We start from the raw sequence: 13,417 nt of genomic DNA, 5'->3' as shown, positions 1-13,417 counted from the left end.
CTGAAAGTGTGTTTTCAGTAGAGCTACCACACACAGAAGCACGAGCAATTGAATAAAGAACTGGCTTCAGAGTAAGTTTTTCTGTGAGGTTCTACCAAGCCAACTGAAATTACAAGCAGTTGTCATTAGCGATCCTCCTTTCATTTCTACGTCCAGTTGTTTTTATTCACCTGCTTTTATTTCCTCTTGTGTCTTTGTGCTCATATCTAACATGATAAGGAATAAAACGCATGAAGAGGAAAAAGGCCGATACCAACTTTCAAATCCCCCACTTCATTCAGTTTTGTAACAGAGAACATCTCTGAGGATATTTTATTCATATGTGCTAGGGCTGTTTGCTAGCTGTGTTACATAAACCAAGGAGCTGCAGTGGGAGATGCAGCAAAATTCAAGTTTCTTATAGAAGGGGGAAACTGACCATTTTCATTCAAATGAAAATTTATTTACAGTTGTTAAGAGTTTTGTTCCTATCAGTTATTCCTACAAAGGACTAATTATGTTGAGCCCACATCACTGTGAGGAACTGAATCTGTTTACTCTATCGCTAAGTGCCAGGAAGAAAGAACATATTTTGTTTCCTGTTTAAAAAAAAGAAATCTGTTGAAAGCAGCAGGAGCATCTGGCTCCTAAACTTACAGTTTCCCAACTCTCTGAGTTCACTTAAAGCTCTTGAAAGGACAACAACAATTTGGTAATTATCCTTCTCTCTTAAACTAAATTTTCATTTGTGCACCTTACCAGTAGACTGAGCTCATCTGCCTTGTTCCAAACATCCCAGGGTAGTTTTGAAGAAACAAAAGATTAAAAAGAAAAAAAATTAGTATAGTAAATTTGAAAAAAAAAAAAATTAAACAATGCACTTTTGGTTTGTGGAGTTTGGGGTTTTTTGTTTTTTGGGGGGGGTTGCTTGTGTTTGGTTCGTTGGTTTTTGGGGTTTTTTTTTTGCTGCTTTGGGTTTTTTTATTACTGCCATTACCAATGCTATGGGAAAAAGATTCTTGTAATACCGGAAAGCATGTAAAGGAGTAGCTTTTCCATGGATAGCAAGTTAAATCAGAGACACAACGGATGGGTAAAGGTCAACATTATATCCCTCTTTAAAGGTGGAAAATTAAATCACAGGAAAAGTAAGTGACTGGTCAAAGGTCAAACAGAAAGCAAGTTGCAGAACATGGAAACTGAGAAACTGTTTCTTATGTTCAGTGCCTTAATGCCAGACTGCCTTTTCTTTAATCTGAAGAGGGAAAAAAACCCCAGCAGTGGAACAGTATCAAAATTAGTTTCACTGAGAACAGTCGGAATTTTTCTGTCTCATCCAAAACTGGATATTGTTCTGCCTCATTAAAGCAGAAATGAGATCCACTCCAACAACACTGATGTGGTGAAAACAAAACCACAACTACTCTTAGCGTTAAAGATTTTTGTACTCCAAACAATTGGTTTGCAGTTTTGGAGAAACAGTCGAGTCAATGACTAATTACATTGTAGCTTTAGAGAAATGAACAATACCACCACACTTGCCTTCAGAAAGCTGAAGTTTGGAGTTATATTTGAGATCTATGAGACCATTGCAGGTGCTTCGTCTTCAAGTACTACTGTTTCTATAAAAAGCTTACACACGTGTATGTACACAAACACACAGGAATATACTTACTTATCCACATAAATATATGTACATATGCGTGTGGGGGGGCATGTAAATATGGGCACATATGCATATACACATATGTGTATTTACATAAGCATAAAGACATTACATGGTATTTAAAGAACACAAGGCAGTGCAGGAAAAGAGGCAAAGAGGTCATTCTCCCAATCCTCTCTCTTTATGTGACACAGCTCCAGATATGATGTGACATTACAGTATAAGCTAACAGAGTGGTCACAAGCTCCATTTCTGTCTCTGTGTCTGGGAAGCTCTCTACACCCTGCCAGCCCCAAGGGATTAAACTTCAATTACACCATATGCCTGGGCTTTGCTTGCCCTAAACAGTGTCAAGGACAAGGGCTGTCCGGCGAGCCCCATCACACTGTAACCCAGTCACCTGGAATCACTCCTGTCACCTCACGGGCAACGTGGGAAAGTTCACACTGACAGGCTAAGCCGAGGGGCACTATCTGTGGGTGCCTCATCATCGCAGCACAGCTCTGCCTTGGCAACCTTCCCCATGTGTGTGGAGGAGCAGCGAGCTTGGAGCTTGGCTCCTAACCTTGGGCTGGCCCGAGTGCCTTGGGTCACAGGAATGGCACGCTGCAAGGGGAAGGTGGCGGGGGGGTGGAAATAGCAGGGGCTTCTACTGAAACTATTAACCCGTCTATTTGGAAAGTGATGGCTGCCTTCGAAATCTCTCCTTATACATCTGTACTTAGCCCCGGGCAGGGAGCGTGCGCCGGGGGTGTGAGGGGTGGGCTGGGGAAGGGCTCCCTGCGCAGCCCAGAGCCTTTGTCCTCCAGCCGGGCGCCGGGGGCTCGGCAGCGGGGCCGGGGCCGCACCGAGACGCTGCTCCCGAGCCCCGAGCTCAGGGCAGTTCGGGGGAGGGTGCAAAGTTGGGTTGCACTTTTTTTCCGCTTGTTTTTGGGGGGTTTTTTTGGGTTTGTTTTGGTTTGGTTTTTCTTTGTTTGTTTGTTTTAATTTTTTTTTTCTAATTGGTCTCCCACCTCTCGTGTCCCCCCTCCCCCATCTAAATAGGAGATGTTCTCAGGACAGCGCCCGAGAGACTGACTGGAATCAGTTTTGGAGGGTGATACACCGCGACAGCTAAAAGTTGGATAGGGTTTCAGCAGCTCCTATATAAAGCAGGGGGGACTTATGTCACTGCACTAATTAAATTCCATCTGGGTTGTTCCTCGGGGTGTTTTTGAGATTGCCACCCAACTCAAGCAGGCAGAGAGGCCGAGGGACAGCATGATGGACCTTTTTGAAACTGGCTCCTATTTCTTCTACTTGGATGGGGAGAATGGAGCCCTGCAGCAGCTGGAGATGGCTGAGGGATCCCCGCTGTACCCAGGCAGCGATGGCACCTTGTCTCCATGTCAGGACCAAATGCAGCCAGAGGCCGGCAGTGACAGCAGTGGAGAGGAGCATGTGCTGGCACCCCCGGGACTACAACCCCCTCACTTCCCCGGCCAGTGTTTGATCTGGGCTTGTAAAACTTGCAAGAGAAAGTCGGCCCCCACGGACAGACGGAAAGCAGCCACCCTGCGGGAGAGGAGAAGGCTGAAGAAGATCAATGAAGCTTTCGAGGCTCTGAAAAGGCGGACTGTGGCGAACCCCAACCAGAGGCTGCCCAAGGTGGAGATACTGAGGAGCGCCATCAGCTACATCGAGAGGCTGCAGGACCTCTTGCACAGGCTGGATCAGCAGGAGAAAATGCAGGAGATCGGGGGGGACCCCTTCAGCTTCAGCCCCAAGCAGGGAAATGTAAGCACTGCCGCTTGGCCCCTCCGCCGCCACGGCAGCGCCGCCGCGCCCGTCCCCTCCCTCCTCCTCCTCCTCCTCCTCCTCTTCGGCAGGGCCGCTGCGGGGCCGGGAGGGCTGGCGGGCGGAGGGCGCTCCTCGGGGAACCTGCCAGCCCTCGGGCCCCCCGAGCTCCGCCGGCCCGGGGAGCCGCGGCAGCCCCACTAACACCCGTCCTCTCCCCGTGTCTCCCCGCTCCCGCCTGTGTGCCGCAGATCCCCAGTTCGGACTTCCTGAGCACCTGCAGCTCCGACTGGCAAAGCGTTTCTGACCATTCCCGAGCCCTAGGAGTCAGCCCCAAAGAAGGTAACTCGCCCCGCGGGCCCCGCCCGCAGCCCCCGGGCCCGAGCGCCCATCCCGAGCCCCGACGGCCGCGTTCCCAGCGGTCCGGCTCTCACACTCCCTCCTGTGCCCGGGCTCTCCGGCAGCCGGGAGCCCCCGGCGAGGAGGAGCGGTCTGCTCTTTAATGCCTTTTCTCTCCTTGAGCAGGAGTCTCCGCTGTCGAGTCGTCGGCCTCCAGCAGCCTTCGCTGCCTCTCTTCAATAGTGGACAGTATTTCTTCCGACGATCCCAAACTGCCCAGCGCGGAGGAAGCGGTGGAGAAATAAACCCGCTTTTGTGGTAGTATATTTAACGGAGATGGAGCCTCCACCCTCCCTCCTCTAAACTAAGTAACGAAGCAAATTCACACAGTGGAAAGCCCAAGCAGGGCCCTTTTTAAGATCGAATCAAGGTACACCAACCCCAAAGAAAATGGCTCCCACTGACTTCAGCCAGACACACTTCTCTCTAGCCCTTTCCCTCCCACCCAGTTTTGTTTTCTTTAAATTGTGTTGCATAAACTACCCTTCCTTTCTTTTTTTTTTTTTTTTTTTTTTTTTAATTTTAAGATATTTACCTGTATACCGGTGATCTGCTTTGTCTGAGACTCACCGGGAAGTTCATTCCTGTCTGAGTGAAGCTCTTGGTTGCATTGCGTGTGAGTCATATTTAAGAGTCCTCGCCTCATTTCGTTCCTGTAAATAATTTCAGTACTGTCTTGTCTTTTGTAAACATAACATATATATTTAAATGGTGGAATGTCATATTGTATATAAGAACAGATGGATTTCTTGGATTGTAAAATAAAGCTCTTTGTGTTACAGTGTTTTCCTCCCGTGCTCTTAATTCCGTAAAATAACCCGATCCCGGAGTTCAAACCTTCCACTGACTTCAGTGAATGAAGGCCTGAAGAGTCAGACCCGTGTAGCAAGAAGCACGACCCGTGTGACTGGAGGCAGGACACGGGACAGATTTTTCTTTCTTTTACTCCTCCAAGGTTTCCCCTTTAGGGCCGCAGCCGCGGTGTGAATCACCCGTGTCTCCGTGGGCTCTCGGGGAAGCCGGGCGGGCACGGGTGGGTGTACGGACAGGAGCCGCCGCCTCTCCGGCCGTCCGCAGCGCTCCGCGGCCCCGTCCCTCGCCGTGCTTGCGGAACGCACGTCCCCCTGGAGAGCGATATTGCTCCCCTAAAATGCCCAACAGTGCCGCTCGAGTACCTTGCCAGGCAAAGGTGCTTCGCTGGCCTGGCCCTGCACGTGAAAGGTGAGGTTAGAAAAGGGGCGTGAAAGAAGATACCCCCGGGCCCGTCGTCGTCCCCACTCACCCCCGCGACCTCCTGCCCCGGTCTTTGAGCTAGGAGAGGCTCAGTGCATCTCACCTTCTCCTCTCGCACCGAGGACTTGAACGCAGGGCTTGTCTACGGCAAAACTGATGGGGCTGTTGTACTAATGGGGCAGCAACTGGCTGTGGCAGGAGCCCGCTCCCTCTGGGGCTGGAGGGAGCTGTAGTTTCTTCCAAGGAAAGGTAACTCCCCTTGACTTCCTTGAGCCTGAGGGAGAAGGGAATGGGGTCCTTCAGAGAGGAGAGAGTTAAGCGACCGAAAGGGTTTGGGTGTGGGGGGGGTAACAGCATATGATGCCTTTCACTCAGTGATGTAAAAAAACACAGCCTCTCTGAGGATGGTGAAACGGAGCTGCTCACAGTCAGAGCGTTACGGTTTGTAATAGATTGTACCCCCGGGAAGGGACGACCACCAGGGATCAGCGCATTCTGCCCCTGGCACACACACAGGGCTCGCCGGACAGCCTGCACAAGTAAACAGGACAGTTCAACTCTACTCGCGCGCAGTCTCCCCGCCCACTTTATCCCTTGACTTATTCTTTGTTTCTGTTTTTTGGAAGGTCACAGTCGCGTTTCGGGAAGGTCTCCCCTTCCTGGCCATCTGGGGCACGGGTACACCGGTCTGAAGTGGAAGCTCTGGGTAGAGCCTGGCCCGAGAGCTGGCACTCCAGTGGGCCGTGCCTTCCTAACCACCCTCTCTGCGCCGCCGAGGCCAGCCGCGTTTTTAAACCAGTCATGTACTACCTCTAACTACTCTCTAACGAGATACTCCCTCGCAAGGACTAATTGCGGCGGGACAGTGTGGTGGGCACAGTGATGCAACAGTTTCCCCATGTTTTTTCCTCCTCTCAAATTAAACCCCATTGCCTCGGGGAGCCCTCGGACTCTTCAGAAAGCGGCGCGTCGGGGAGCGCGGGGCCCTGCGTGTCACCTCTGCGACCCGGCACGGGAGAGGAGACGGTGCAGCTCGCTTCTATGGCGAAGGCACTTGTCCAGAAAGAGAGTATTTCACACCGGGCTAGGAGCTCGTCGACTTCGTTCCTCATTTGTTTCAAACCCCGCTGAGTACTCGGGAAGGGCTGCACACAGTTCACACGGCGGTCCGAGCCCCGCGGGACCCGCTGCCCGCATCAGGGCAGGAGCCGTGCTGAGCCACCCCTCAAAGGCACAGTGTAGCGCCCACATCGGGACAGCCGACTGTCAGGTTTACCCGCAGCCGGGCAATCACCCCAAGAAGCCGCCCGGCAGGACCCCCACGGCAGCGTCTCTTCCAGCAGCAGGGTAACTTGAGCGATTGTTTGGAGTAAGTTTGCCTAAAGGAGAGTTTTTTCATTAAATAAAGAAAATACCTCCCGAAGAGACTCCCCGTGACCCCCGCGGCTGCAGCTGACATGCCGGGCTTCCCAGTGAAGGTCGTCAGTGTGTTTGCAATTAAAATGTTTGTGTTAGATATTAATAACGATAATCTTTACTTAAGTCCCCAGCCAAAGCAAACAGGGCCCTGGAATCACAAAATCAAAGGGCAATAACTGGGTAAAGACAAGAGGTTTGGGATTTAATGAAGTCCTTTTCCGGAGGGACCACGCACAAAGTCATCGAAGTTATTACGCAAATACAAGTGCCCCTACCGCTCCCTCCTCCCCTCTCCGGGCTGGAAATCCCATGCTTAACACAGTCCTCCTCGCCTCTACCTGCTGCCCTCCCCTGGGAAGCAAGCACCTGCTCGCTCCCTCAGGAGCGGAGGGATGCGGGGCTCCGCCGGCCCGCGGTGCGGGGTGCCCGGCCCGGCGTAGCACAGCTCCGCAGCCCGCCCGAGGTGCCTGCGGGGCCGGGAACGATGGGAAGAAGGCGGGGGAAGGGGGGAATGGGGTGTCTGTCGGCAGTGCTGCCGCGTAGACAGCTTTTCTCTGAAGAGATGCAACCGAAGGTTTAAAGCCTTGTTTTTAGTTTGAGATTTTTGGTTTTGTATTTTTGTTGGGTTTTTTCCCCCTTTTGTTTTGTTGGGGTTTTTTTTGGTTGGGTGGTTTTAGCTTTTATATTGTGCATTTTTATTTTCCTCGGTGAAACCGCCCGCAGTCCAGGGAGGGAAGTGGACAGCCAGCAGCAGGCTTAGTTCATCCTCTGAGGTCGGAGTCAAGGCAGTCAAGAGGAGACACAGCAACTATTTCGACGGGAAAATTCCTGCGTGGACCACTGCTGCTTTGTGGACCCCGCACGACTTTTCCACGGTTTCCGTCTTTCTGTGGAGAACGAGCTAGGGATGGGTGAAGGGGGCAGGGAGGGAGGAGGCTGAGTAATTGAACCATGTGCTCGCTGGGACGCCCCTCCGATAGCAGGAACTAGCAACTTTTCCCAGTCTTGAGGCTACTAAAAACCCCCTCGTGTCCCTTTGATCTCTCCTGGGAGTCCCGGGGAGCCATCAGAGGCCAATGCCTTCTTCAGCTGTCCTCTATACAACTCCCTCTGGCAGGTACAAATGTGTTTACTTAGGTGCGCACGGTTCCCAGCGCTGGGGGGAACCAAACGTTTCTCACACGGCTGGAAGGGCCCGGCCCCAGCAGCCCGACTGGGAAACAATTTTGTTGTCGGGGCATCACGGAGGAGCACTCGCTGCAGCAGGCAGCGCCCGCGGACGGCGGGAGCCGAGCGGAGCGGGGCGGAGCTGCTCGGGAAGATGAAGTTAGGCGCTCTCGCCGCCCTGCACGGGCCCGCGGCGGCGCTCCGGGAATGCCTGCCGGGCACAGCGCAAAGGCGCTCCGGAAGGCCGGGGCTGGGGGTGCGCTCGGGGGGACCGCAAACACCTCTCACCCCCTCAGTCCGGTGACTTATGGTTTCGGTCGGATTTTCTTCTCTTAAATAGAAAGGCGTGGGACTTGGGAAAAGATGGCACGCTCTGCAGAAAGTGCCCACATTGGATGGAATCCCTCCAGGAATAGGTGCGGCACGGCGATTCCTGAGGAGTGGGGAGGGCTGGGGTGAGGAAAACCATTTAAAGGGATCCTGACACGTTCACCACTTTCTCTCTAGCAGTCCACAGGAGCAGAGAGTGTCTGACGCTAAGGCTGTTCCCGCTTTCCAGACTTGAGCCTCCTGAAATGCAGCACTATCCTCCCCCTCCCCCCCACGCCGCCCTTCGCCGCAGCCTCATTAGCCGGCCTTGTAGTGCGCGTTTTCTCCCCCCTTTCTTTAGTTCCACTCGCCTACTGCATTTTTGCAAATTTGTTTTGAGATCGCTTTACCAGAGGAGCCGGGGGCTCCTTAAGGGATACTAATTACTGATTTTTTTTTTCTTCCTGAGTGACAAGCCCTTCCATGGTTTATTCAATTTCCCCAAAAATATTCAAGGAAACAGGAATGATTTTTTTTGTTTTCCAGCTCTTCAAATACTTTTGGGGAAAAGCACGTTTCTTAACGGTCCCAGTTCCTCTGAGTTAAGAGTCAAATCTGCGAGCTAAAGCCGTGCATGCCAGGAGAGCGGGATTGAGGGGCTTGGCATTGTGCACCGGGAGATCTACAGTGCGTGCTTGGAGAGAACCCAAGCATGCACCAACCCAGAAAGGTGATCGGAACTGCAACCGGCACTTTAAAGATCAAGTTTATTTGTGCACGAAGCATAAATATGTAAACAGGTCTATTTTAGCCAGCGCAAACGCAGTATATGAAATTGTGTGTGTGTGTTTGTGTATGTCTGTTTGTGTGCACGCCACAGCCCAGTGAAGAGTTCAAGTTACTGCTGAGCAGAGCCCCTCCTGACTGATGCTGTCTTAGGAAAACAGTAGGGAACTGTCCTGTTTCAGATGTGGGCCAACAAAACAGCAACCTGCACCTCAGAGCGGCAGAAGCCTGAAATTCTGAGCTTTCCCCTTCTGTAACTTTACTCCTTAATCAACTCCTTGCTTTTCATATAGTATTCATTTCAAAGGGGCTCCCCGTGTTTATGGCCCCAAATAAACCAAAGCAGTGCAGATGTAGCCTTCCTCAGCTTTTAGATAATTTTGCAGCCTTTCATAGGAAGAAATGTGTGTGCATGGTTGCTTTTTAGGAAAAAAATCAGTCTAAGAGTGGAAGTCCGCCTTTGGTGGCTCGGGGATGGTGGTAGTGGGGAAAAAAGGATGGGTTCCTTCCAGCCCCAGCACAGGCCGAGCTGCTTGCCTTTCTCCGCCTTGCCTGTGCGGATCGGAGAGCTTCCCGGCGGTGTGCGCTGCCACAGGGCATGTCTCTCAGGAGATACTTCCCTACCGGCCTTGCTCACTTGATCAGCGTTTCCCGGAGACAAGCGGCTCTCCGTGCCACTACATCACCCCTTCCTGAAGAGAGGCTAACTGAAGGCGCCTTTTTCCTGGGCACAAAACCCGCCTCCGTAGCGTTTGAACCGCTGCTGGGTCATTTGCTCTGCGTTTGAGTTAGCCTAGGTCGCATAATTTTATTCCCAGGTAGGGAAGGTTTCCATTGCCTTCTCATAATATTTTCCTCAGCTACAAAAGCCACCTGGATGAAAGCAAAGGATTCCTGCGCGTTAGCAAATGCCTGTTAAATGGCTTCATTACCACTCTAATGACCCTTGCACCGCTCCGCTCGGCTACTGCTGCGGCTGGGGCTCTGCAAGGCTTTTGTCCCCTTGTGTAAAGTTACTTAGGGATTGCGGGGTTAGAAATTTTACACTTCCAGGAGGGGTTTGTTGCACTGGCAGCTGGGACGCATCTGTAACGGTACAAGTTTGCCTGAAAGCAGAAAATTAGCAAGCCCAAGGCACTGCTTGACTGTTGCGTCCCTAGCAGCTCCAGGTCACAAGAGAAGGAGAAAGAATGGGAAGGGGATTTGTCTTGGAGCAAACACATACACTTTTATTTTGTGAGTACCTTTCCTTGTGATCCGATCCGGCAGCACTAAAGTCTGGTTTCCCTCCTCCTCGCCTGTCCTGACCACAAGTAGCTGTGCATTGCTGCCCCCCAAATTGTAAATTTGAGCGGTTGGTGGCACAACTTTAATTACTGGACAAAGTGCTCCTCGAGATAAATAAACACATCTTAGGTCTAAGAAGAAGGTTATAATTTTTCAGGTTATACCTGGATCACGGGCTGTGGGAAATGTAGATATGCAAGTAGACACTATAGGTGACCCTCCCGAGGAAACGTGTGATGGGAAACGGGAGATGTGAACACCGAGACGAGGAAGGGCTCTGTAGGAACCACTGACAAGTGGTTCGTGCGCGTCCACTGCCCCTGTTTCTCTTTCCATACCGAACTGCAAATTCACAGACGTGGCTGGAAATTCGGAGATGTCGCAACCAGTGCTTGGGAGGTCGTTCATTAGAAAAGTGCCCATCTCTCGGCGCTCCAAAGGAGCGGTGCGGAGCAAATTGTCTCCTGGGAACTGGAGGGGGCTTGCCCAGACAGCTCCCGGCAGGGGCTGTGGTGGGATATGCTAATAAAGACTGGCCTCTGCGGACCAGCCTCCCTTTCCATGTATATATAAGGGCCCCCCGCATCAGTCGAAGGACACTTGGTCTCGGGTCCCTAATTACGGAGGAAATTGCCCCAGCGCGCTGCGGAGCGCCTCGCCGACAGCCGGTGGCCGCCGTCCCGTACTGACGCCTCCGCAGCAGGGATGGAGGTGATGGACAGCTGCAAGTTCTCCCCGTCCGAGCTCTTCTATGACAGCTCCTGCCTCTCCTCCCCGGAGGGCGAGTTCCCCGAGGATTTTGAGCCCAGGGATCTGCCTCCTTTCAGCGCCCACGAGCCCCCCGAGCCCGCCTGCTCCGAGGAAGAGGAGCATGTCCGAGCCCCCACTGGCCACCACCAAGCTGGTCACTGCCTCATGTGGGCTTGCAAAGCCTGTAAAAGAAAATCCACCACAATGGACCGGCGGAAGGCAGCCACCATGAGGGAGAGGAGGAGGCTGAAGAAAGTGAACCAGGCTTTTGAGACCCTGAAGAGATGCACCACTGCCAACCCCAACCAAAGACTCCCCAAAGTAGAGATCCTGAGAAACGCCATCAAATACATCGAGAGCCTCCAGGAGCTCTTGAGGGAACAAGTTGAAAACTACTATCACCTGCCGGGACAGAGTTGCTCCGAACCGACCAGCCCCACTTCCAGCTGCTCCGATGGGATGGTAAGACAGAGGCAGGAGCCATAGGTTGTGGGGACCCCAGGATGGCCCGCGGGCAGGTCTCTCTCGGCCCAACGCCGTGGGACCAGTCCCATGGGTGTGGGACGGGCCGAAGGCATCGGGACATCAGGAAAAGGCGGGCGGTTTGCCCCAGAACAGGGCCCTTCCCAGGTTTTCCGCGGAGCACGCACGTGGGCTCTCCGGGGATGGTGGGGGCGCGGTAGCGCTGCCCGAGGGCACCCTGCAGGGCCCCGCTGCCGGCGTCCCCTCTGCTGTCCCCTTAGCGCGGCCTTAGAGGGGAAAGGCTGGGGGCTGGGGGAGGTGGGGAAGGCGCTGCCCGGGGCCAGCAGCCTGGCTGGGGGCGGCTGCTTCGCTCCCTCCCCGCCGGCCTTTATGGCCCTTTCCCTTCTCGGGGAGCGTCCCGCTGGCCCCTGGGCGGGGGCGGCACGGCCGGCACTCGCCCCTCGCTGTCTTGCAGGCCGACTGTGGCAGCCCCGTTTGGTCGGCGAGAGGCAGCAGCTTCGACGCCGTCTACTGCGCCGAGATGGCCCACGGTAAGCGCGACTCGACCCGGCGCGGCCTGGGGCTAGAGGCGGGGCCCGGGCACCCCCCGCGGCCCGAGGCGCTGGGGGAAGGCAGCGCGGCACCCGCGGTAACGCGCTGCCCTGTCCCCGTCCCTCCCCTCGGCGCAGGGTACGCCGCCGATCAGAGCAGCGCCCTGTCCAGCCTGGACTGCCTCTCCAGCATCGTGGACCGTCTCTCCCCGGCGGAGGAACCAGGGCTGTCCCTCCGCGACGCCGACTCCCTCTCGCCCAGCGCCAGCATCGACTCGGGGCCGGAGACCCCCGGGACGCCGCTGCCCCGACGGACCTACCAGGCGCTATGAGGGGCCGGAGGGCCGGCACCCCGAGCCTGCCGCCGGGGCCGCCTCCCGCGCCCGGCCGCCTCCTGCAAACGCTTCTCGGGCGAGAAGGGCAGCCTTGGAGCCCCTTGGGCCGCCGCTTCCCTCTGGGGCTGCAGGCAAAGCGCCGCGCCGGCCCCCGGCCTGGCATTTCCCGCACCCCGGCAGGGCGGGCAGGCCCCGGGGCTCGGGACACACGCTGCCCTGGAATCCCCGCTGCAAATAAAACGTGCTGTGAGAGAGCTGTCTAGCCGGCTGGTTCTTTAAGTGCATTCCCTGGCATGGGGAAGGGCAGCGAGACTCGGCTGCGGGGCGCCCGCCAGCATCCCTGTTGAGCCCCCACCCAACCTCGGTCGCCCCTGGGCTCCTGCCTGCGGGACACCCTCCCTCCCTGCTCCCATCTCGGCCGTCCCCAGCCGGGACGTGGAGTGTCTTGCCGGGCTGGGGCCTGGGAGCTTGTCTCTCCTTCCACCAGTGCATACTATTCTGAGACCACTCATGGAGCGACAAAAACGTGGACGTTTAAATTCTCACACTGTATGTCTTGTTACGGGCAGAGTTTCCTTTATTTTCTGCAAAAGTAAAAATATTCCACAGTCATATTTTTCTATCCTCTCCTCCCTGCCTTCCCTTCCTATCCACCCCTGCAAAGCTCAAGTTTCTTTCACAGGGTATGAAGATGGACTGTGTATTCAGAATTTGACCCTAAAATTGCGGGATGACTGCTCTTAAAACAGCTGTGTGATTAGCTCTGATGCTGTGCTGGGGAATTTTACTTGTTGCTCTGGCAGAGACAAATTTAGTCTTACTAACTTAGTAAAGTTAGTAAGAACAAACCACATTTATCTCTTTCATAAGCCGTGAGGTATATTCCACAATATTCAGAAAGCAATATAGATTTATTTGCTCCTAATTACTTTGATGTTTTGGTCCAGGGTGCAAATTCATTACTCTGCATTGCTCTAGAAATAACCAGGTCACATTTTCACATGTTTTCAGATTTAACAAGTATTTCTTTCCAGGCACTAAATTAGGTCTATCTACCATGAAAAATTTCCATTGTTTTGCACTCTTCTAGATATAATTCAAAACTTTCTTAGCCAGCCCTCCCCACCTCTCCCCAAAAAAAAAAGAAAAAAAAAAGTGAGATGGAGAGATGGGCTCTTTCAGTTCATCCAGAAATGTTTCATATGATAAATACTCTGAGTGGGAAGGGATATATACACCTCACTATTGTGGGATAAGGATGTATTTGCCATTTGTGTTTGTGTTGCTAGCACTCGGCA

The 13,417-nt window shown here is 53.6% G+C and overlaps 2 protein-coding genes across 2 annotated transcripts; both read left to right on the top strand.

Moving 5' to 3' along the window:
• Window positions 1–2,736: 2,736 nt before the first annotated feature.
• MYF6 (myogenic factor 6) lies at window positions 2,737–4,601 on the top strand. The gene is made up of 3 exons (XM_059846857.1): window positions 2,737–3,421; window positions 3,673–3,763; window positions 3,947–4,601. Exons 1-3 carry the CDS (start codon window positions 2,906–2,908, stop codon window positions 4,063–4,065), a joined length of 726 nt encoding a protein of 241 aa, XP_059702840.1. The 5' UTR covers window positions 2,737–2,905; the 3' UTR covers window positions 4,066–4,601.
• Window positions 4,602–9,974: 5,373 nt separating this feature from the next.
• On the top strand, window positions 9,975–12,371 carry MYF5 (myogenic factor 5). The gene is made up of 3 exons (XM_059847881.1): window positions 9,975–11,233; window positions 11,709–11,784; window positions 11,923–12,371. Exons 1-3 carry the CDS (start codon window positions 10,727–10,729, stop codon window positions 12,114–12,116), a joined length of 777 nt encoding a protein of 258 aa, XP_059703864.1. The 5' UTR covers window positions 9,975–10,726; the 3' UTR covers window positions 12,117–12,371.
• The last annotated feature ends 1,046 nt before the right edge of the window (window positions 12,372–13,417 follow it).

The sequence above is a fragment of the Haemorhous mexicanus genome, chromosome 5 (genome assembly GCF_027477595.1).
Source record: "Haemorhous mexicanus isolate bHaeMex1 chromosome 5, bHaeMex1.pri, whole genome shotgun sequence".
In the NCBI taxonomy this organism is placed as follows: Eukaryota; Metazoa; Chordata; class Aves; order Passeriformes; family Fringillidae; genus Haemorhous; species Haemorhous mexicanus.
Note: the sequence above shows the minus strand (reverse complement) of the source record. Positions and strands in the feature narration are given on the sequence as shown.

Excerpts from the sequence above, each read along its gene's own strand:
- MYF6 (XM_059846857.1), top strand. The coding sequence starts at position 2,906 with ATGATGGACCTTTTTGAAACTGGCTCCTATTTCTTCTACTTGGATGGG. Across the intron at positions 3,422-3,672 it reads TCAGCCCCAAGCAGGGAAAT|ATCCCCAGTTCGGACTTCCT; the intron begins GTAAGCACTGCC and ends TGTGTGCCGCAG. Across the intron at positions 3,764-3,946 it reads AGGAGTCAGCCCCAAAGAAG|GAGTCTCCGCTGTCGAGTCG; the intron begins GTAACTCGCCCC and ends CTCCTTGAGCAG.
- MYF5 (XM_059847881.1), top strand. The coding sequence starts at position 10,727 with ATGGAGGTGATGGACAGCTGCAAGTTCTCCCCGTCCGAGCTCTTCTAT. Across the intron at positions 11,234-11,708 it reads CCAGCTGCTCCGATGGGATG|GCCGACTGTGGCAGCCCCGT; the intron begins GTAAGACAGAGG and ends GCTGTCTTGCAG. Across the intron at positions 11,785-11,922 it reads CTGCGCCGAGATGGCCCACG|GGTACGCCGCCGATCAGAGC; the intron begins GTAAGCGCGACT and ends CCCTCGGCGCAG.